The sequence below is a fragment of the Cyprinodon tularosa genome, unplaced genomic scaffold (genome assembly GCF_016077235.1).
Source record: "Cyprinodon tularosa strain WSP-4 unplaced genomic scaffold, ASM1607723v1 ctg13, whole genome shotgun sequence".
Lineage (NCBI taxonomy): Eukaryota > Metazoa > Chordata > Actinopteri > Cyprinodontiformes > Cyprinodontidae > Cyprinodon > Cyprinodon tularosa.
Genome location: NW_024038114.1, coordinates 802,382 through 826,519, shown reverse-complemented (window position 1 = coordinate 826,519; position 24,138 = coordinate 802,382). Strand labels below are relative to the sequence as shown.

General features: G+C 37.0%; 1 protein-coding gene across 1 annotated transcript in view; it reads right to left on the bottom strand.

Moving 5' to 3' along the window:
• LOC119778004 (TGF-beta receptor type-2-like) overlaps nucleotides 1–18,796 on the bottom strand; it is a 36,539-nt gene extending 17,743 nt beyond the window's left edge. The window contains exons 1-3 of the mRNA XM_038277020.1: nucleotides 18,542–18,796; nucleotides 10,970–11,111; nucleotides 8,065–8,255 (exon numbers count right to left, since the gene is read on the bottom strand). Coding sequence (XP_038132948.1) covers nucleotides 8,065–8,255; nucleotides 10,970–11,111; nucleotides 18,542–18,617 — 409 coding nt within the window. The 5' untranslated portion in view covers nucleotides 18,618–18,796. The remainder of the gene's footprint in view (nucleotides 1–8,064; nucleotides 8,256–10,969; nucleotides 11,112–18,541) is intronic.
• Nucleotides 18,797–24,138: the final 5,342 nt, after the last annotated feature.

Sequence of the window (24,138 nt, the reverse complement as noted above, 5' to 3'; positions counted from 1 at the left end):
ATAACAAACATAAAGAAAGAGAAGCTAGACCCCTGCATACTTATTTTCAAACCATAATAATAGTTATGACTGAGAAGTTCAGGCAAATAGGTCTCTGTCTATACTGTAGTAATTCCATCATAGTAACCATTTCAGTTTTAATGTAAATCATATATAGCTGAAGAACAGAAAATCAAAGAGACTAAACTATTTATATTGAGTTTTAAGATGTTTGTGTTTTTGCCAATTTAGTCAGGTTTTACTCTGTTCGGATTAATCCTTAAAACCAATGTTGATCTGCATAGCTTTCTTATTGTTGTCCTAACTTTGCTTGTAGCGCCACTCCTGACTGTACTTTGCCATTTGTTTTCATCCTAATTTACACTGCATGGACACTCTGATCCGCTCTGCTGCTTAGCCTAGAGGTGCTCAGACACGCATGCATGGATCATGCACTAAAAGCCAATGATTAATGTAGAGGTCAGACCAAGACCCAGAACCACCATTAAACTGCTTTACTTCACTATTTTATTCTTTATTTTCCTTTTGACACAGTGTGATCTGTGTAGATTGACTCCAAACTCTGACGGCCCAAAATGTTGGTAGATGGTGGAGGCCCTGTGGAGGCGGTAAATGATTATTTTTATGACTGATTATAATTGGTGAGCCTTTACCTGACACAGTTTAAAATGTGAGTGAGGACCTTTTGTTAATTTGCTTTTTGGGCTACTAATTATTCATTGGATTCCTGCTGCATGGACCTTTTGGTTTTAATTAACATTTTTTTTACTAAAAATCATTATCTGCTAGTATTTAAATAATCATAACAGTAGATTGTTTACATCATTTCAATTAATGATAACTTCTAAATACTTCTTATAAAGTGTTAATATGATGCATAAGCTCTAAAACCTTTGATAAAATGGATATTTAACTAGTGAAAATTAAGTTTTTTCTTTGTAACATCATTTGTAACATGATCTAATGGGGCTCAATAATGCAGGTGTGACTTTTCATGAACTTACTGCTTTTCCCTTTATTTTGAAAACTATGTCCCTTTTAGAAGCTTTTGACACCAATATGTTTATCCCAGTTATGATACGTCTCATTAAATTTTTAGATGACCTATTTAGATTAGTTTGTGGCAGACTCATTTGTCCAGCTAAGAGGATAATATTCTTAGAGGAACTGCTCCTTGCTTGTGGAATGTCCATTTAAGTTACCGTCTGGACCGCAGATCTAAAAACAACTCGAGATCCTGACCCAGTCAACCACATATTGTACCTCTTTATAGAATTTGTTGTATTTTTGTAAGTTAGTAGAGGGTGTGTCTGGAACAGATTTTCCAAACGACACCAGCTCATGAATTTAGCTGCATTCATAGAAAACTTTGAAAGCTGCAGGTAACTTTTCTACTTTAATCAGGTTCACAATTACTTTAAATCTTCTTTACCAAGATATATTCATATCTTGATTCTATTTTTTACTGATTCAAACTGAAAGTGAAGAAACATGCATCAAAATCTTGATTTGTCAAAATAACTGACAGTAAATCCTTTCTGGAGGTGACTGTAAGACAAAAGCCAGAAGTCTGGTTGAACAAGGTAGGATGATGAATGTTAAAGTCATCTTGCTGACTGCCTAGACCAAGCCCTCCAGCTCTATAATTTTTTTTTCTTTTTTTTCTAAACAGGAAACCACATGTCTGAAATCCTCTGCAGGGCCCCAGACAGACAGTTTGTTTTGATTTTCTTAGAGTGAGACACTTTTCTCACAACAGTTGTCACTGTGCCTTCCAACGCAAAGATCTGTGCAAAACCTTATAACCTAAGTTATTTTTTGTACATGTTAAAGTAACAAAACAAAATGTGAAACATAAAAATTAAAGATTTCTAAATAAGAGAATTCCACCCTTAGAGAGTAGAGATCGAGTTTTGTGAATGCATCCCAAACTTACATGTGTTAAATGTATAAAACATAGGATGATTAAAAACACTTTAAGTTACTCAATCTGTAGAATGAAAAAGATGAAATGAACCTAAAACCTTAAACAGACTTTAATCTCTTCCATGTTCATGCAAACCTTGTCCAAAAAACGTGAAAACAATCTCCCTAAAACACATCTCAAGTTATCACTTGATCTATTTAGTGGAAATGTGAAAATAAAACAGCGTGAGTAAAGATGTAAGCAAGAGACCATTTGACAGCTGCACTCTCTCCAGTACTAGCTGCAGTGAATTCCAGTAATTACAACAGAAGATTGCTGTTTTATAGCTCTTCAAGGCACGACATTCTTTGAATACTCTGAGTGATTGCTAAAGAATTTTTAGTAATGGGGTCTCAAATGCCTAACATTTTAGAAACATCAATCTTGAAACATCAACCAACCATTGCTATATTATCAACAGTTATGCACCCAAAGAGTTTTGACACAGAGGGTCATTCCAAAGACTTTCGAAGCTATGGTTCATTTTAGTTGTTACTTTTCTAACTTTCTGTAGCAGCTAGATGCTCAATGTTGTTAAAGCGAGCTAAGGAGGAATAGAAAAACTGTTTCATCTGTTATTTCGGGTTTCAAGCCTGCAGAAAGGAGCGATAGCCTTACAGTATGCCTGCTCATTGTGCATCAGGGAACTCGACTGTAATTGCTATGTTTTTTTTATTGTTCTCAGCTTAGGTGGACAAGCCAGATAATGCTGGGGGGAAAAAAAAACAACAACCAAAAAACAATAGATGAACTAATAAAGCAGCCAACTAAAACCATTTAAGATATAGCATTAGTTATCACATCCACAGAGAAAATTGTCAAAATTAGAAATTTTAAGCTGCATTTTAAGCAAATCAAATAAAACTACGGGATGCTATTAGCTGGCAAAAATATAACCCAAAAAATGTTGTATTTTACTTTATGTTACCACCCTACAGCTGTGTTATGTTAATGTCGAAAACATTCAAAAGATCTATGTCTCTTTCCAAGTAAAACAGAAAGTTAGGTTAATGTGAAAGTAAACATGCTGTCATTTTCACCTTCACCTATGACTGGACGAAATGACAACAACTTTGTTTAGGATATATATTTTTTAATTTGGGTCGATATGATATAGAACTAATATTGATATAAACATCATAAAGGCCTCAGAAGAAAAAAATCCCATGAAAGAATTCTGAAGAACTCCTGAACATTAATGTGCCAAGTACATGAAACTCCTTCAATATAACATTTTTGAAGTTTTTTTGGGGAACTACAAGCTCAGATGAAATGCACCTTTTACCAGGAATTATCTCTTCCTCCTGATATTCCTCAGTCTGTCAGATGTTTAAGAAGACAAACGCAACTAAGCCTGAAAGACTATGTTCCAAAATCATTAGTAAATTAGCAAAGCAACTCATACGGTAACTAGCTCTGAAACTATAATCTAAAGGTCCCCGATTAATTCTCAAAAATCCTCCTGTTAAGATTTCTTCTCCACTCTAAGTTTTCCATCTGCTCTAGTGTTGATTTATGGTGCTTTGTTTTCTATTTTTTAAAATACAAGTTTGGTTTATTTTGTATTTGTCATCTTAGGTAATAAAAAAACAGTTCCAGCCTCATGTTATGTTTATTAAGCGTGGGCACATTTGAGCTAAATCTTTATCTAACCAGGGATCAGCTCAGTCTAAAGCAAATGAATCAATTCACACATTCCATAATGTCACAGGGCAGCACCTTATCGGTGGGGAGAAGCTTGTATTCGCCTGAATAATTTTAATGTTCTAACAGCTGTTGTTTTACGAGCAACATCATTTCTGCAGTCAGCAAGCAGCCATTTTTTTCTCATTTATCAGACGTTAAAGTCAAAGGATTTGCAGGGATGGTCACCTTATCATGGGTGCTCATTTTGTAGCTAAAACTTAGCAGCTGAGCAGCACAGCCTGCAGCCTCTCTGTGGTGAACGTTATCGCTCCAATGTGCTGCAGATCATACTGTTTGGCTTGAATCGCTTGGAACCTCAGTTAGTCACAAACACTGTACCCACAGACCGCAGCGTTACATCTACCGGTAAATACAGGAAATGTTTTTAAATGTCATGTCACCATTATTGAATAAATTATATTGCATTACCTATTGATGTTTAATTATTGTCCAGCCCTAGCTTCAGCTTCAAATACTGTACAGCAAAGGTGAGCAAACCACCAACATGGAATAATGTGAGATTAAATATCAGTTATATAGGTCTTTTTTTTGCGAAAGCTGTGAAAAATCCATTGTAGGCTGCTTTATCTCATGATCAAACTCTTTGTTCTAAAGTTTTTAGTGAGTGGATGCTGGCAAGTTATTCATCCTGTCTTCCTACCTTTGGTTTCAGAAAAACAAAAGGCAGATAGAAATCAAATGGAAAAACTAACTGTCAAAAAACAGTTTTCTATAGAATATTCTATAAAAAAAACAACAACAAAAAAACACCATTTGATATTGAGAAAAGATATTTCAAGCTGTAGTTAGCTGACTTCCAAACAGCTATGAGCTGAAAAGTTGGCATGAAGTGAAGGAATCATAGAGGAATACCGTATTTTCCAGAATACCGTGTTTTCTGGAGCACACCTCACTATAAGCTACACCAACTAAACTTTTTGAAAACATTTTTAAATGTGCAGATATAAGCTTGCACCAGTCTATAAGCTGATGATATCTTCTGAACTGTCTCCCACCAAACGTGTACGGGGAGCTCTACATATTGCCCCTGGAGTAGAGATGAAAAACAATGTTTTAACTCCGTTAACCCGGGCATACTGTACGATATATTTCAATCATTGCACGCAGCCACAGCTCAAACTGAACGATGAAACCACAGAGTTTAAAAGTTAACAGCTCACAATGTTTTGCATGTTCTTACACTGTACGGCCTGACGCCTGATAAGATCTAACTGCTCAACCATCCAAAAACCACATGCTGGACTCAGTGCCGAGAGATGGCGCTGGTCGGACTCGTCAATCTGGAAGAAGAACTCCATTGTTTGCACATGCACAGTGCGTGACGTTCTGATAAATCGTCTCTTAGCGCTGCTTCAACAGCCGGACTTGTTCACAAACAACTCACAAGGGCCAACTTGATTTCAAACATGTTTGATTTTCTCCCGACCTTACAATTCCTGCTCAGGAGGTGGTCGCGAGAGGCTGATGAGTTACTCCCTGTGTACTACACGATGCAGGACGCACGATGAGGCTGTAATTCTCGCACGACGTGAGTATCGGCCTGATAAGGGCAAAAAATTGTACAGTGTACACAGTATGCTCGGCTTTAGCTTGTTGGCTCGCAGCAGTAAGAGCTTTTAATGAAAGCTGTGGCTTCCTCAGCTCTTTATTTCTGCTCTGCAGGAGTTGAGTCCAGTCTCTTCATTGGGTGAGCAGTTTTAATGGGGCAAATAAATGAATTCAGGGCATTTGTTCTCCGTCATGCCTGCTGCTAGCAAGTTGTTACTCTAAATGAATATTAGCCCCTTATTCTTTCATTTCCAACTTTGACCTGCCCCTCTGGTGGTTAAGAAAAATCCACAGAAAAGCTGCAGCTTCTTATAAGCTGCATGGTACAAAGCGTGAGAAAAAAGTAGCGGCTTATATTCCTGGAAAATACGATAATGTTACTGTAACATTCTTTAGTATGGCTGTTTAAATTACTTTCAGATAACAATCTTCTGCTGTACAGAATTATTAGACCTAATCTATAACTTCCAAATTTATTTTCTTTAAACCATCCGACCTACTGTTACTGTCAGCTGCAAGGTCTGGAAAAAGATGTAAATGCAGACAAGGCCTAAAGAAAATATATAACTTTCAAGAAATCGAAAACAATCCAGAGTAGAAATAAGATTTAAATAAGATAAAGAAGTCTGAACATTTTCAGTGCTTCATTGCATCTTAAATATGGCGAAAAAAACAACAACATATTAATAAAAATATCATAAAATGCATGATAAAATAGATAGCCAGAAGTTATTGCTCAGTTATGGTAAAACAAAGGTTTAAAAAAAATACCCCGTCTTCCAGTGAAATCTGATGGGACTAACAAGGAAGGGCTGATTCATTGGATTTACTGGAATCATTTCATTTTTCTAATGTTTTTTTCATTGTCTAATTAATCCAAAATGTCTTCTCTGCAGTACCTCCCCTTTTATACTTTCTGAAAATTTACGGCGACAGCACAGACATTCTCCAGAATACACAAATGCATTTCCATGACGTGTTTTGTACTCCACAGATGCTTTTAATTTGGCTCTCTACTGTTCTTTGCCAGGTCTGTGAAATGTACCGCTGTGCTGTTACTGGAGAGATGCTGTAGTCAAAATACGAGGGATTACAGCATTGGTGAGAAGAAGGAAATATCTGTCCTGAGGCTGTTTGTAATCAGAGAAATGGATAGTATCGCAGCCCACACATGTAAATGTTTGGATATGATACTTTGCACGAGAGGCTGATAAGAACTGGAAACAAAGTTGACCCATTACGGTTATTGTTATTGAATAAACATAGATAGAGCATGAAATTTAACATACAAACAAAAGCTGATCTATTTTCATCAGTGCTTGGTAAATTCAGTCATATGAGTAACTTTCAAAAACATGTTACTTATAAAACAATAAATAATTTGCAAGGATAATGCAAACTGACAGATTATGCTAATTTGAAATTATAATGCAGTGGCGAAACTAGACTTTTATTGTTGGAGGGCCAGAGCTGGGCAAGGGTAGCCCAGGGGCCACAGAGTATCAGAATGAATTTGTTTCTTGTCATTTGCAATTTGAGCTTCTTCAAGTACATGGGGATAAAATGTGTCATAAATTAACATTTTTACAAATAAAAATCCCACATTGGCATATTTAAGACTTGTGAATGCGTTTTATGCGTTGAGGAGGAAGGATGCAGAGGGGTTTGATCAAAGAGAAGGATGCTAAGATGGGAGAAATGATCATCTTTAGAGAACACTAACAACAGCAATACCTCCCAAAACTGTATATTGTCATATGAAAAGTACCTTAAGAAAACAGATATTGTAAATTAAAATATATTAATAAAGTTTTTTGATGAATTTTATTATGTACTGCATTTTCTTTCATAAAGCTGCTTATTTAGTTATTTATTAACAGTTTAAGGCCAACGTGTCCTCTTTTTCCTTTAAGAAATTGACCAGTTTCTTTTCTGCTTACCAAACATTTTGTTTAGGTAATTTTTACTTCTACTGGAATAAAATAGTATAGAAGTTGCTGTACTTTTACTTGTGTGACTTATTTTTGTGGTCTTTCCACCTCTGCAGAGCAGCAGATACGTCTGAGGGAGACAATCAAATTTCCAGCTCTGCAATTCCTAGCATGCTAGATCTGATTGGTTTAGGTAAACATGTTCACGTATGATCTTTAGGTTTAATCTCACCGCTTTAATCAAATGAGTTTTAGCTACTTTGGTTAGCCACCTTTAGGTATCTAGATCTGGTAAAAACAACTTGCTGAACTTCAAAAGGAGCATCTGAGTCGGAAAGAGGAGGATCTGAGTAATTTTGAACGTGCAACGGTTGTTGATGCCATATAGGTTTAAGACTTTTAGACACTCCTGATTCACTGGGGTTTTTTGAACATAGGGAATGGTTGAAAAAAGGAGAACATATTAATTAAGGTTTGCTGGGTGGAAGAAAAAGAAGTGCTTGCATTGGACATTAAAATAGCAAGAAAGGGAGCAATGGCTCAAATATGTGGTAGTTGGTATCAGAATATGTATGATATATGATCTCTACAGGCTGAAGTCTTTGAACCTTAAGCCAGCAATCATTTTAGCTAGCCATTAAACTGAGGCCAAAATTTGCACATGCTGAAAAAATCCCTAAAAATTCCGCATTTGAAAATTGATCCCTGGTCTGGAACGGTTTTGGCTTTCAGCTTCAAAATTCAGATGGTTGTTTCTTAATACAATGAAGGCAAAGTGAAAGCATAGAAATCATCCTTTAAAAGTGTAAATTAAACTCAAAGAACCTCTCACCACAAACAGAACCCGTAACATGAAGACCCCCACCTGCGCCCAAAATAAAAACAAAAAAAACAATACAAGAATGAACTTACTTGAGTTAAAAATTATGTTCTCATTACACTCTTCATCGTTGCAGGAACAGATGAAGAACTTTGTGTCCATGTCCTTTTTCTCTTTCATAACACACTTGGTGTTGTTATAATCATCCAGAATCACACCATACAGTGGATTAACTGGATTGTGACACACAGTTTCTACTGTAGTATTGTCATCGTCTTTCCTCCTGGAAAAGGGAAAATCAGAGAAAAACAAAGCATTTATCCATCAGCCTTGATCTGAGAACTTTAAGAGATCTAATGCTTAGAACCTTTAAACAGGATACAAATTACATCTTTTTCCTGCAAGTAGCTACGTTTACATGAACATATTTAGTTGGAATAAACAGCCCATTGCAATAAAAATGTGTTTATATATGAAAAAAGTTTCCTCTAATCCATTCCATCATAGTGCAGAGAATACGGTATTCTGGGTGAAGCAAGTCTGAGTGTGCATCTGCATCCTGCATCAACCTGATGTATGTTCGCTTTAATAGCTCTGGTTAGCTGTTATCAGAATATCAGAAAGTTTACAAGACTTTCAAAGACTTTCATTTCCAGAACTAATTTTCCTTTTCCTTTTGAGAATGTTTTTCAATTTGATCATTATGAATTAGGGATGCACGATATAATCGGCCCCCTATCGGTATCGGCCTGTATCGGCCTTAAAACTGAATATCGAACATCGGCCACCCCACCGATATTTAACCCGATATTTGATCAGCTTCTGAGTTTCTAAAGTCAAAAAAAAAAAAAAATGTTACTTCTTCTTCTTCCTAAAAAACTTCTTTTTACAGACTTAAAAACTTCAAAAGACGAGGGAACAAATATTGATACATTAAAATATCACAATATCTTCATATGCTGATATATTGCCATTTAAAAACACCATATCAATCTCTTTTACTAATGAAATATTGCTATATGTCATCGTTATACTACGAAATCCCCCGAAAATTCACAAAATTTTGCCATATTTTTATATATTGACGCGGTATCGATCTATTTTACTAACAAAATCTCACAAGAATTTGCTAAATATCTCGAGAGTTTGTAACAGAACGATGAAATTTCACGAGATTTTGAAAGCAAAATAGATCGATACCGCATTTAAAAAAATCAATTTGTTATCAGCATATGTAAATATATTTGAGTATATTATTTTTCAAAGTGTCAGAAATGGATAATAAAACTGCTATTTTCATTGACTACTTATTTTTGTGCAGCTTTAACATCGGTATCGATATCGGTTATCGGCTACATGAGTTTCAAAATATCGGCATACTGGATATCGGCCAAAATCCCAATATCGTGCATCCCTATTATGAATATAAGTAGAGGAAACACATATAGTTGGAAAGGGATGTTAAGATGGGGAAAACGGATGGACAGACTGACCATCAAGTCAAGAAATGAAAAAGGTTCCTTTTGGCCCACTTGTTTTTGCAGAAAATGACCTCAGTATAATCATACAGCAGGATTTTGTACATGAATGGCCTCAAGCAATGAATCCCATTGCTTCTAAATTTGATAAATATTATTTCTTTAGGGTTTTCTGCTAAAGAGTAGAATTAATTGCTCCATATTTTTTGCCCTGGTGTCCCACTCTGGATGCATCTTTTTTTTCCTTCAATTTTTTAATTCAATTCAGTTTATTTATATAGCGCCAATTCATAACACATGTCATCTCAAGGCACTTTACATTTCACCAGATCATCCAGTCAAATTGATTAAAATTTTTCTATCTAGAGTTGATAGTATTATGCAAGAGTATGCTGCAAGGTGGGCAGGAAATGACTTCTAACCTGGTAAAGACTGAAGTACTATTATATATACTATTTCAGAATTACAGCCTTACCAGCATTTATGTCTTGTATATGCAATGTTGTTAAGAACATTAACATAATATACACCTTTTACTCACCTTAAACGGATATATACCAAAACAGAAAAGCACTGACAAAGTGCAGACCAGCAAATGTTAGCCCATATTGTGACTTACACCTACAGCTAAATCTCACTGGATCATTACCAAATTTTTAATGAACTGCTCCTTGGCATGAGCCGTACCTCAGGTAAAAAAAATCCTTAAAATGCATCATAACTTTTCAAATAATCCAGCTAACAAACCAACAACACTTCCTTTCTTGTGTTTTTGGATTTACTATAATATTTCTGTCCTTTTTGAGTCCGATGCCTGCCCAATATCCCTATCTTCCTTTAAAAAAAAAAAAAAATCCTGTATCCAGATTATAATCTGGATCATTAACAAAAAATTACTAGATTGTTCCTTAGCATGAGGTGTACCTCTAGTAGAAACTCACTCACAAAATCCAGTAATAACTTTTCAAGTAATCCTGCTAACAAAATAAAAAAAAACATGACAGAAAACAGAACCTCCTCGATGAAGTTAACAAACAAAATGAAAATGTACTGATTTCTTTTCATGATTACAAATTAGGTTAATTTCCTCCAATAACCCCACATTTTCTAGGATGTGGCAGAATTGGGTGAGGAAACTGGAATATCAAAGCCTACAAACCAATCAATGACCTCCCATTTGACTCAAAGCAAAGCAGGAAACAGATTGATACTGGTGTTAAAAATTGAAGGCCACTCTGCTGTTTGTTACTATATTGCAAATGCATGCAATAACATGAGCTGAAGTTAGCAGAAAGCTAATTGTACATGGACAACAGCGTCTCATTAAAATGTCCTTCAGAACCCACAATCCAGGACTACAGAGCAGGATTATGCATCGCCAATATGTAGATTTGCCCAGTTTACCATCTGTTTGCTGGACTCCTGCTCTGTCTGGAAAAGTATGGCATTTAATCTGCTTTGAAAAGTATTTGCTCCCTTTCTTAATTATAATAGGAATTAAGGTGAAAAAAGCACTTACCAAATAGTGACACAGACTTCATTATCGTGTTCGCAGATGGCTGTTTTTTCACAATCCACCTGGCAGACTCCCTTACCAGGGCAGCTACTTGCCCTCACATCACAAAACTTGCATAGTTGTTTTATCTTCAATATCGATCCCACTGGAATAAGAAGGAAAGTTGCTTCTATTTTATAATGACCACAGTAAACAAACAACATATATGAGTTTATGAGGAAAAAAGCGAGGTTAAAAAAAAATCAAGGGCGAAAGAAGAAAATCTAAGGTATTTCATAGCAGAGAGTCGTGTTTAGACTTGACTTTGCCAGCAGGCACGCTCAGATCAGTCAGACAGACTGGATTGTGTGATGAGGGCCTGCGGGCTTGATAATCACCTAAGACCTGAGACAACTGCCAGACGGGCAAGTACAACAAACACAGGAAAAGCAAACGCATCTGCTGACTGAGAAGCCTTTAATTTGTCATTCCGATGACTCGGCCCCCCATTTAACATATGTTAAGCCAACAGCGATTATAAAAAAAAACAAAAAAACACAACATAGAAGGATTTGATTATAAATGATTTGAGGAAGGAAGAAAACATTCATTTATACAGTGATAACATCCTGATGCCAGAGCATTTTTTCTTTATAATGGCCTGGTCTAGTTGCACAGAATCATCCTTAAAAACCATCATTAATGAATAAATACTGGCACCCCTGGTAAAGATGTTTATTAAAACTAAAAATAACTTATTATTTCACAACATTGGCATAATCTTACTGAAAATCAAGTTGCATACTTTTATTTTCTGGTTAGATAAAATTTAAGTAAGAAAATGTGTTTTTAATTTTGATTAAGCATGCAACTTTAAAAAACAGGTATATACCTATACTGTCAGATAAAGCCATGTTCAGAAAACTGTGTGCTTTGATCAGTATATACTGTGTTTTGCTGCAGTCTTGTATATTAGACTGCATGTGATTTGGTGCATGTGAAACACATTCATAATCCTTTGAATATCTTTTAAAATTACAACCATATATATTTCAATGTATTTCATTGGGGTATTAAGTAATCGGCCAGCACAAATAAAGGCAGTTTCTTAAGTGGTAGGAAAATAATACATTGCTTTTCATCTTAGTTTTGAAACCCAGACGCCTTATAAGTCAGAGCAAACATGTGGAAAAAGTGGTGTTAAGGTCACAAGACAACAACATGTAAAGCTACGGTGTTAGATTTTCAGTTTATCTGATGGTCAGACTAGCCCCAGTCACATTAGAGCATAATGGGGATCTCTAAAGTCACCAGTTTGTCAGCTCTGTGGTAACGTAACGCAAAGATGTGTGAGTGTAATTAAGATTAGCTAATTCTAAGGCAACACAAATGTATAGATTGAGACTTTCAGTTCGTAGATAATAATAAATAACCTACTTATGTATAAAATATTTGATTTAGTCCCTGTAACTTTACTGGAGCTTTAAATGTTGTACTCTTTTATGCTTTGTCAATCCATGTGTAATTTTGGTTTCACCTCAGAACAGGACTGGGCCAAAAAGCAGCAAACAATAAGGGTCGCAGTGAAGATCAACAGGGATGACCTTGCTCCATCCAAGACTCGCAGATTCAGGAAACGGCCTGGATATTTCTCTGCAGACCCTACATATCCTGAACATCAACAGTTTGGACTTTTACATTCAGGTCGCAACTACAGAACACTATTTACAAAATACAGTCTCCAGAGATGGTTCACCAGATTGTCTCTGATGAGGGAAAATCCCACAGCCTAAATAATCTGCTGCCCCACTGGGAAATGGAATAAGTTAATTAGCACTATTACAACCCAAACAAACACAACAAAACATTTTTGGATGTGCAAAGACTAGGAATGAGCATTTATCATATTGTTTACGTGATATATTTGTAGTCATGATAGCAATCATGATTTATCGTCTAAACGATCATTTTAAATTAGTGATGATAAAACGCAGAAAAAGGATGAATTACAAATTTTACTTTTAAGATTTTTCTTTAATTGCTTTTTCTTGAAGGAAACTTTATTCCAATCTGACTGTTGCTGTAAAATGCTTAGAGATGACATGCTGTGAGTTGAAATAAACTTGCAGGTCAACTTGCAGAAGTGCTACAATGTAGTGACTTGGGAGGGAAGATAACAAATATTGCAAAACTTAGAGTTACTCTCTTTGAAATATTTAGAATCATTACATCCGTTTCGTTCAAATTGTTACAACTTTATAAAATCCAAAATAGAAAAAACAGAAGTCCATGTTATGACACGATAAAAATAGTCTAAAGAGTGACAAACATTTTTCAAAAAATGCTGCTATCTTGATTAAAAAGAATCAAGAGACAAATTGAGCGATGTGGGAAAAGCTTCTACTTCCTGATGTCTGTGCTGTGAAGCAAGACAATATTAAAAGTTAAAGAGAATAAGGCCTCAGGCATGTGATTGCACCCTGTGCTAAAGCAAAGCCACACAACCACACTTCAGCTGTATGCTGAGTGCACAAGACTTGAACCTGCTCAGCGAATGCAGTGCACAGCCATACTGAAAGTACGTAGGTTTCTTTCCTTTCAAGTTCATAAAAGCATTGTGGGAAGGATGAGAACTATGGGTAGCTGATCATGTGTTCAAGAAGTGCTAAGTTCTTCTAGACGAGGAAGTGTAAGTGAAAGCACGCTGCTTGCCAGCAAAACTCCTTCACACCGATTTCATAATGTTCTCCCAAACTCTGGTACAAAAATCCTTCTGTGTCAGCTCGGCCGTGCTGGAGGGTGGGCTGAGAGTAAAAGAGCAGAGCCAATGAAAAAAACATGAGGGGAAGAGCAGAAGAGTTTACAGTGAAATGGATTTCTGACATCTTGTTTCTGGAGATCCAAAAAGAAACGTGTCTCAGGAGATGGCAGGCAGACATTGTTTTTGGAGCTGGCCTCAGAGGAATAAACTCTCAAAGTCATAATGCATCACTTGAACTCCAGACTAAATGAAATAACTTAGCAATTTAAAGTTTTGCCCGGGGGCTCCAGAGGTGTTTTTTTTAAGTGGATCAGGAATGAAGAGGGAGGATGGGGGGGTTATAGTCAATGCCTGAGTGGTAGGAAGGTGGCTGAGCTGGAGTAATTATATCATTAGAGGAGCTCCTCTCAAAGAGCATGTCATTTTAACCCAGGAGGCGAGCTATGGAAGGGATGAATGGTGGTAATTGTCACCCAGGGCTGCATATAATTGCAGAGTAGTGGGGGGAAAGGGGATTAGTAGCAGCCAGAGCTACTTGGTGCCTCTGGGACTGAGTCTGAGACAGATGAAGGTAAAATTTCCTGGCAGCAGAGTGATTTGGTCAAATGATGAGAGAGATAGGAAGATAAGGAGGAGTATAAAGCTTTTGACAAAACATTTCAAACATGCTGAAGCCTACACTGCAAAAACAATCCAGAAATAAGTAAAAAATTGCTTAAATTAAGTATATTTAGCCTTAATTTGAGCAGGTAAATAAGATGATTTGCCAATGGAATGAGTATTTTCACTCTTAAAATAAGATAGTTAGATAATATTTACTTGAAATAAGACGATAAAATAGTTTTTTCTTATTTTAAAAGGAAATTGTCTTGTTCCATTGGCAAAGTGTCTGTTTTACCTCCTCAAATCAAGGAAAAACACACTTATTTTAAGAAAAAATAACTTATTGAGGTTTATATTTTTTGCAGTGTAACTGCAGAAATACACCTGGTTAGTTAGCGAGAATTTAGGTACAGTATGTTAGGATAGTAATCTGGGACATGACCAGTTAAGAGGACTTCACCCTGCAGCAAGTATTGGTTTGAAACAAACCATTAAAGAGGCATGATGCAATGGATGTCCTATAATATAGCAGCATGTTGTCAGCATCAACTATAAAGCTGACCTCCAACTAGTTTATACATCGTTATTGACATTAAACCTATTAATGTTGGGGAACCAGCGGTGTAGGATGTATTACACAATTTTAAACGCTTAAGTAAATTAAAACATGTGTTTTACGGAGAAGTGATGCAAAAATGCTTAAAGGAACTAAAGGCCGGATGAGGAAATGAGACTCACGAGTGACACGATTGGCGCTGTGGGTAACTGCAGCCACCAGCCAAGCCGGCACAAAGTGGAAAAACTGTTGTCCCAGCACTGCACTGGTGATGCTATAATGCTATTTACTACAAGACCAATGCGCATATTTTAAGACAGCAACAAGCACCAGGCTGCAAGTCTTCCACTAGTAGTGAAAAAACTGCGCTTTCCATTATCAGGGGTTTCATTATCCATTATCAACTGATGTCACATCCGTAGGACAGAGCAGGAAATTCGGCCTCCCTATTCCATCGTATTACGCTGCACACAGCCTATTAAAGGCAATTGAGAGATACGTGGGTGGGCTCTTTGGTTTGGGTTTTAAAGACCTCATCACCGATTAGCATTAAATAACTGGACATGTGTATCATTTAACTATTCCTGCACCTAGTTCATTTAATTCAGTGTAGTTTGTTCTTGTCCCACATTAGAAAACAAGTTGTGGTAATTTACGACATTTACAGAATAACATTTTTTTTTCTTTTTTTTCTTTTTATATAGTTTTTACGGCAATAGTGGCCCGTTTTATGGACAGTAGGCTGACAGGAAAGGGGGTATGAGAGAAGGGAGAGACATGCGGTATGAATGGTGGCCGGATTTGAACCCGGGTCACCTGCGACAAGGACAAAGGCCTTCCTACAGGGGTCTTGTGCGCTAACCACTGCACCACCAAAGCACACCCAGAGAAAATTTTGCAAGAGATTTATGCACAAACACACCTGATTTGAAGCCAGAATTGAAGAAATATTGCATAAAACTTTAAAATTGATGTTAAAGATTTGCTAATAGTCTTTTTGCAGAAGGAAGAACCTGAAATATCACATTATATGTTTCCTTAAATAATAATAAAACCAACTTCAAAGGATTGAAAAGCTTCTGGAATTTTTTATACATAATAATATACTATAATATACTAATAATAATAACTAATAATAACTAAAAATATTAGCTCTTTTTCTATATAGAAAAACTTAAATAAGCATACTAATCTTTAAGTAGACTCAGAATATATAGGATTAGTCTGACTAAAAATATATTTAGTATATGAAATAAGTATATCAACTCAAAAATGGTGCAGATAAAGTAAAGAAAATCATCATGAATAATAAATATCATCTTTTCAGTGGCTACTTTGCCTTTTAAGGCCACATGATTTCAAAATCAATTCATGCCCGAAAAAACACAACTTTAATAAAACAAGAGTATCTCCATAACAATCTTGTCTAAATGTGACGTTATAGTACAAGTGTAAAGGTAAGAGATAAGATATTTTTCCTGCTGAAAAAAACAAAACACATTTTTTGTGCCTCTGTTAAAGATTATTTTTTAAATGATCAGAAAAAAACACCATACAAATCTAGGAGACACTTCAGATTGTATTTCTCAACATCTTTACTTTAACTGTAGCCAATTAGGACTTAATCAGTTGAAATATGTTTGATCCACAATGGATTTAGAGGCAGCATTGTTCCAGGTTGACATGTCCTTTAGGCACAATTTAGCCAAATGGGCCAAAACTGAAGAACAGCTTCCATACCATTGGTTCTAGGATAGTTTTTTTTAGGGTCTACAAAATCCTTCCTTTGTGCTTCTACTTTGCTGATATAATTGCCAGATCATAACACTTTAAGTTTTTTGTGTTTTTTTTTTCAAAGTCAGGTGAGCATTTTACATAAAATTTAGCCATTCACACATAGAAGATGGCAACCTATATTTTAGCCATAACTGCCCAGGGGCACACTGCAGAAGCAGCTCATGCAGGTGAATTATCTTCCCAAAGGACACGACTGAGACGCAATCCTGCATCCAAAACTTACTGAAATGGTATTCCTTCAAATTGTATTTGTAATATGTTAATGTATCTAAATGAAACATCCTAATTAAAAACATGATGAGAGTTCATTCAAATGTTAGAGAACAAGTGAAAAGAGGACAGAATAAAGGGTATAAGAGCGATCTCTGGCATGGGGGATCCCTGAACCTGCAATACAAATATTATTTCTAAAAATAATAAAAAGAAAGGAGGAATGGAATAGCATAAGGAACATAACACTATCAGTTTGAACAACTACAACATCCATTCATCCATCCATTTTCTTACACGCTTAATCCCAAGTGGGGTCATGAGGGGTGCTGGTGCCTATCTCCAGCTGTCTACGGGCGAGAGGCGGGGTACACCCTGGACAGGTCGCCAGTCCATCGCAGGGCAAACAACTACAACAGTGACTGCAAAATTTCACTGAGTGCAGCCCACAAAGAAACAGTGGAAGACACTCATATTCCCAAACACGGATTCATTATAAGTAATTTGAAGAGCTGAGACGTCTCCTGAAAGTGTTAGAAAGGCAGAGGCGTAGCCAGAAAATGTACAGTTAGTCTTTATTTTCCAAATAAAAACTAACTATACTTTCCTCCAACCTTTGCTAACAAATAGACACATATTTAAACATCCTTGCTTCCTAGTTATAAGTTATAGTGGATAAAGTTCTTTGAGGTTTGAGTTCTGGGGCGAACATCTTTGCCATTGTCATTACTAACCTACTTTTATCAATAATCATTCTGCATAAAATTAATATTTACAAGTACTAATATCTACAAAAATCTTTTATCTACTAAGTTTCTATTAAAATAGTTATTCATCTGTGATTCACTGAAGACTCCTACATGACTTGCATTTTCTCTTTACCCAATATAACAAAATCTAGTTCTGAAAAGAAAATGAATTCTGTACTTATCATCTTTAATGTTAGTATATTGATGTGCATAATTAACCACAGTGTTTTTGTTGTCAAGTAATTAATAACGTATGAAAAATAAAAATGTTTTGAATACTGATAGTATTACTGCTGCCACTGTATGTATTATAGGTATATAATGTTTTATGCAGAGCTAGATGGCCCCGCACCTGTAGAAATGGTGGCAGGATGGTGACCACTGATAGAGAATTTCACAGAGCAGTTTAAGGCTATTGTTAAATATATAATTATATAAAATATATAAAATAATTATTGTAGAGTTTTAAGTTTTTCTCTGAGGAAATGCAAAATATAACGCTGAAGTAAAGCTGGGTATTTTTGCCCATATTATTAAAACTAACTAACCTAACTAGAAGCCCCGCCCCCTGCCAATCAGGAGCGTGCGCTTTCAGCTGCGCACTGCCAGGCTGCACTATATTTACAAAACATGTCGCTTCAAGTTATACAGTGTTATATACGACAAACTGAGTCACACTTTCTTAAAATATACAGTAAAAAAACTATGAGGGATTTAGACAGAAACAACTTTGATTAATTAAAAGAACATACAAAAAACACCCCTCCCCCTGTTTACTTAAGCTTTTCTGTTTCATTTAAACCGGCGCAATTAAGGTCTGAACTAAACACACCGAGCTATACCTGTAATGTCGCAATTTGTTTGAAAAAAATCAGGAAGTTCTTTGTTAAAACTTTCAAGTGTCATTAAGTTGAACTCACGCGTCTCCACCGGCAGCAGCGAAGCACCGAGGAGGATCGCTCCACAGCAGAAAACGGGAAACCGAAGCAGCTTCATGTAGAACCGGACCACGCGCCCCCTTATCACTCATTAATTGGACTGAGACAGGGGAGCCAAAGACCCGAGTTTCTCTTGGTTCCAAGCGCCCGATGCTCCTTCACAGCTCCGTGTGAGAGAAGAGTAAACACCAGGCAAGACTTGCCCTATATGACTCACTATGTGCGCCTTTCCTGAGACAGGAAATCTTCAGAGGGGCTGGACCGTTTCTCTCTCTCTCTCTCTCTTTGACTTCAGCCATGCGCTTATGTGACACACAGAGTTTAGAAGCATGTCATTAAGAAGTTTAGAGCCAGTAGAGCCAAGGCTTGAAATTACATGCTGCAAAACTGCTCGATTAGAGGCTTCAAGTTTAGGCTACATGTATATGCAAACTGATATACTTATGATAAATCATATTTTAATTTGAAGGTATCAGGTCTGTACATGTTCATGATAAAATGATAATCTTCTTTAACAGAGGCGTAGCCAGAAATTTTTATAAGGGCAGCCAGGCAATAACTAATGTACACTGAGGGGTGGCCGAAAGTGGAATAGGCAACAGAACCTCAGGGTCAATCTACAGTGTTCCAACAGGAAAATTAACAAGTATAATAATGTCCATAACTATACTTTCCCACAGCATTTGCTAACAAATAGACACACACACTCACCGGCCACTTTATTAGGTACCCCATCCTAGTAACGGGTTGGACTCCCTTTTGCCTTCAGAACTGCCTCAATTCTCCGTGACATAGATTCAACAAGGTGCTGAAAGCATTCCTCAGGGAGTTTGGTCCATATCAGAAGTTGGGTACATTGTAGTCATAAAGGGATGGACATGGTCAGCAACAATACTCAGGTAGGCTGTGGCGTTGCAACGATGCTCAATTGGTACCAAGGGGTCCAAAGAGTGCCAAGAAAATATTCCCCACACCATGACACCACCACACCAGCCTGAATTGTTGATACAAGGCAGGATGGATCCATACTTTCATGTTGTAGATGCCAAATTCTGACCCTACCATCCGAATGTTGCAGCAGAAATCGAGACTCATCAGACCAGGCAACGTTTTTCCAATCTTCTATTGTCCAATTTCGATGAGCTTGTGCAAATTGTAGCCTCAGTTTCCTGTTCTTAGCTGAAAGGAGTGGCACCCGGTGTGGTCTTCTGCTGCTGTAGCCCATCTGCCTCAAAGGTCGACGTACTGTGCGTTCAGAGATGCTCTTCTGCCCACCTTGGTTGTAACGGGTGGTTATTTGAGTCACTTTTGCCCTTCTATCAGCTCGAACCAGTCTGGCCATTCTCCTCTGACCTCTGGCATCAACAAGGCATTTCACAGAACTGCCGCTCACTGGATGTTTTTTCTTTTTCGGACCATTCTCTGGAAACCCTAGAGATGGTTGTGCGTGAAAATCCCAGTAGATCAGCAGTTTCTGAAATACTCAGACCAGCCCTTCTGGCACCAACAATCATGCCACGTTCAAAGTCACTCAAATCACCTTTCTTCCCCATACTGATGCTCGGTTTGAACTGCAGGAGATTGTCTTGACCATGTCTACATGCCTAAATGCACTGAGTTGCCGCCATGTGATTGGCTGCTTAGAAATTAAGTTTTAACGAGCAGTTGGACAGGTGTACCTAATAAAGTGGCCGGTGATTGTATATTCAAACAAGGGTGCTTTCTAGATAAAAGGTATAGTGGATATAATTCTTTTAGGTTTGAGTTTTGGGGCAAACGTCTTTTCCATTGTCATTACTTACCCACTTCAATCAATGATCATTCTGTATAAAATTGATATTTACAAGCACTAATATCTACGTAAGACTCCTAGATGACTTGCAGACACACATCATTTTCACTTTACTCAATATAAAACAAAATCTAGTTCTGAAAAGAGCATGAATTCCATACTTCTCATCTTTATTGTTAGCGTATTGATGTGCATAATTAACCATAGTGTTTTTGTTGTCACATAGTTGTTAATATATGAAAAATTTAAATGTCTTGAATATTCCACTTGAGATTATTACAGCTGTCACCATCTGTAATAGAGAGGAAAAAATGGTAGGGGTGGCCAATGATTGCCTAAGGGTGGCCATGGCCACCCCTGGCCCCCATCGAACTCCGCACCTGTTCTTTAACCCATAGGGTTGACCCAAAGGTTAGATGAGGCCCTGCGTTAATTTACTGTGATGTCCAATTCCTGTTAAAGCAATACTTAAAAAGTTTTTAATCTAGTTTTTTCTCATGAGATTCTGTAAGATAGCAATATTTGGAGACGTAAAGACATCACTAGATAAGACTATTTGATAGCCCCCCTACATGGTACACAGAAATGAGGAAAGATCCTGATATTTTCCGGGGCGAATATCACAAGCAAATGTTTCAAAAAACACAAATGGTGCTTTGAAGAATAAAATTTCCGTGGAATTAAGGCAGATCAAGTTTGGCTGCACAAAATAAATCAAATTTTCAAACAAATGTGCAAAAATTCAGCTCAAATTCCCCAAAATAAAGCAATGAAATTGCCCTTAGATTTAATCTATAGAACATCCTAAATCAAGTCCCTCCATCACCACATACATATGAACACAAATTTTACGCAAATAATGTTTTAAAGTTGTTATTTATCAGAAATAATAAGAACAGAAAAATATGATGGCCATGTTGTAATATAGATACATAGATTTAGTGTGTTGAGCAATATCATTTACAGCTAGATAAACACAAGTTGGACTTATTCAGAAGAATAAGTCCAACTTGTACTTGAGCAATGACTCATATATGGCATCATCTGCAATTGAAATATGTATCACGCTAAGCCTTAGAAACATAATACTTTCTGCAGCTGTCAATGAAACATTTCTTCCCTTGTTATGCCCATAGTAAACAGTCATAAATAGGCATATTGATATTAGTAGCCATAACCGTACAATATAAAGAACTGTCAGTGAATACAAAGCAAAATCCTAAGTCATCCAGTCTCTGCATTTTTCCCGGAAAATCTTTACTCCATTTGTTTCACTTTACAACTCTTGTTATTTTCATCCAGATGTCATAACTGAGTCGAATAATTTTTCGGTGTTTATAAAGAAACCCCGAATAAGCCAATGCTGTTGCGTTGTTTTGTACTTGCAGCCCTACCTTAGGGGGGTTCTTGCTACGTTTCTCAATACAATGTCTGGGCAGAACTTTTTTCTTGCAGTGGTCATGGTCTTGGTTCTGTTAAGTTTTCTTTGAGTTTTCAGTTTCACATTCATTCATGTTATTCTTTGTTTTCTAGTTGTATTGGTTTAATTCCTATTTTGTTGTGTTTTTGGATGTATTTGAGTACTTAGGCTTTTTTTTGTTGCCCTCTTGTGTTGGTCTCCGTATCCCAAGCTCCTTTCTAGAAGCCTCTGTCCACACCTGCTCCCAATCAGCTCGTTAGTCCTGCCTTTGTTCTGTCAGCCGTAAATACTCTCCCTGTGCAGTTCCTCAGTGCTGGTTCCTCGCCTTTCTTCGTCTTTCCTTGGCTCCTCGTGATTGTTTTCCCTGATGTCTCCATGGTTCTGGTTTGCTTAATATTTTAAAGTTGGATTTTTTTATTCCTGCCTCTGCTACCCGTGAACATTCAATTTAAAACTACAAGAACTCACCTCTGACTCCCTGCCTCTGCATTTTGGGTCCTCAAACCTCAACCAAACCCTGACAGCAGCGTGTCCAAGAGCCGGTGGGGTAATTGATCAGGATTTAGATGCATGTTATTAAGAAGGAAATGTAGAGATGGTTTTCCCTTTTTGTTCTTGGGGTTGAAAATTCTCCCATTATTTCAGATGCCGAAATCCGTCATCTGTCATGCAATGGATCTTTTGAGGATTAAATGGCAGAAACAATGAGAAAATATGGACTTTTGGATGATACAGTTGGTATTTTAGTGATGCAAAGCATTTTTCTTTACACCTTTCTGTTATTAGTCGGAAAATTTCCCCTTCTGTCATTATGTTGCTATTGTGCTTTCCCTTGCGGGTTTCACATTAGCTACTCTACAGTGGATGGCAATTTCTATGAGTTTGGCAGGTGGGCTTTTCGCAACTTGGAGGCACCTTGGGTAACTGCAGCCACCTCGAGAACAAGTACATATTTTTCGTTTCTTGCAAAGTATGTAATAAGATTAAAACAGGCTTTCTTTTTCATGCTTTTATTTTTGAACAGCTCAGGACTGAAGCAACACCACCTCCAAAAAAGCCTGAGCAACTTCATTATTTAGTTTGTATAAAAATCTCTGTGTGAAAGCAAACCAGGCCAACCAAAACGTTTCCCATTTAATGATTCCTATACAGATCGGTGGACTCGACCAGCAGTGAGAATGCACCCTTAAATAAGCATATATTTATAAAAAGTTTAAGTAAAGAATGTATCAGATGTATCATAAGTATGTGTAATAATTTCTTAATGTTTCAGAATCCATCATGAAGGTACTATATACAAAGAAAAAGTAGGGGTGCAATGGCTTAGTTACTCAGGAATTGATATGCATGTTAAAGAGTATGAGATAAAAGCAGAAAGGCAATGGATCCTGCAGACTCGGAGTAGGCGTACCTACTTTTAGCCATAATTTCACCTGTCTTGAGCCAGATCTGTCCTTAAGTGTCTACTCCACATTAAAAATACAATCTTGTGCTTGCATTATCCAATGGAGTTTTTTTCCAGCCTCCCCCATGGCTGGCATAAGAAGCTGAGTCTGTCCACGTCTCATCTGTTTTTGCGGTTTTAATTGAGAACACAGAGGGCTTTAGTCCACAGGAACAATAAGAAATTACTCATCTACTATAGCCCAGTCATGTTGTTGCTCTGCATACTTGAGCAGTGATGTCAGGTTTCAGCAATGACCCCCTGACCCCCAAAGCTCATAATTTGTAAGAGGAAACTTTACTCTCCTTTTTTAATGTACATGTAGTAAAATAGCTAGATGTTGCTTTAAATGAATAAGAAAATTAAAGTTGCTGTTGTCATGATTTCCTTAATTAAATAACAGTGCATTTAAAATACTCTAAAACTCTCTAATGTGAACCTTTAGAAGACGTTTGAATGGCCTCGATCATTTTTTGTTTCTTCACTCTTGGCTCTCAGTCAGAGGTTGTGGACAGTCATGTTTATGTCTGGCTGTCTGTTTTAAGCAAATGCAGCCATTAGGTACTGCAAGGTGGGCTTCAAGCCACAAGGTGGAGTTCTGAAAGCACCCCAAGCCAAAAACAGGCCACTGACCACTAGAGTACATCCTGCTCAATGACCTCAACATTCAAACTAAACTTCCCTATAAATACATTTAACTTTATAGCTCTATCTGCTTCAGTTGAACAGGAAACCCCAGAGTACCCAGGCAGACTTATTTTGGTCCACATGCCTTTTTCTTTTACTTTCAGCTTCCCCTTCCAGCACAAGCTTCACAGCGTGCCTTTGAACCAATTATTTTTTTTTTTTTAAGTATAGCGCAAACACAAATAAACAAGACAAACATCCTGAGCGGTAATATGCTCAATAGCAGGTTCCTGCTA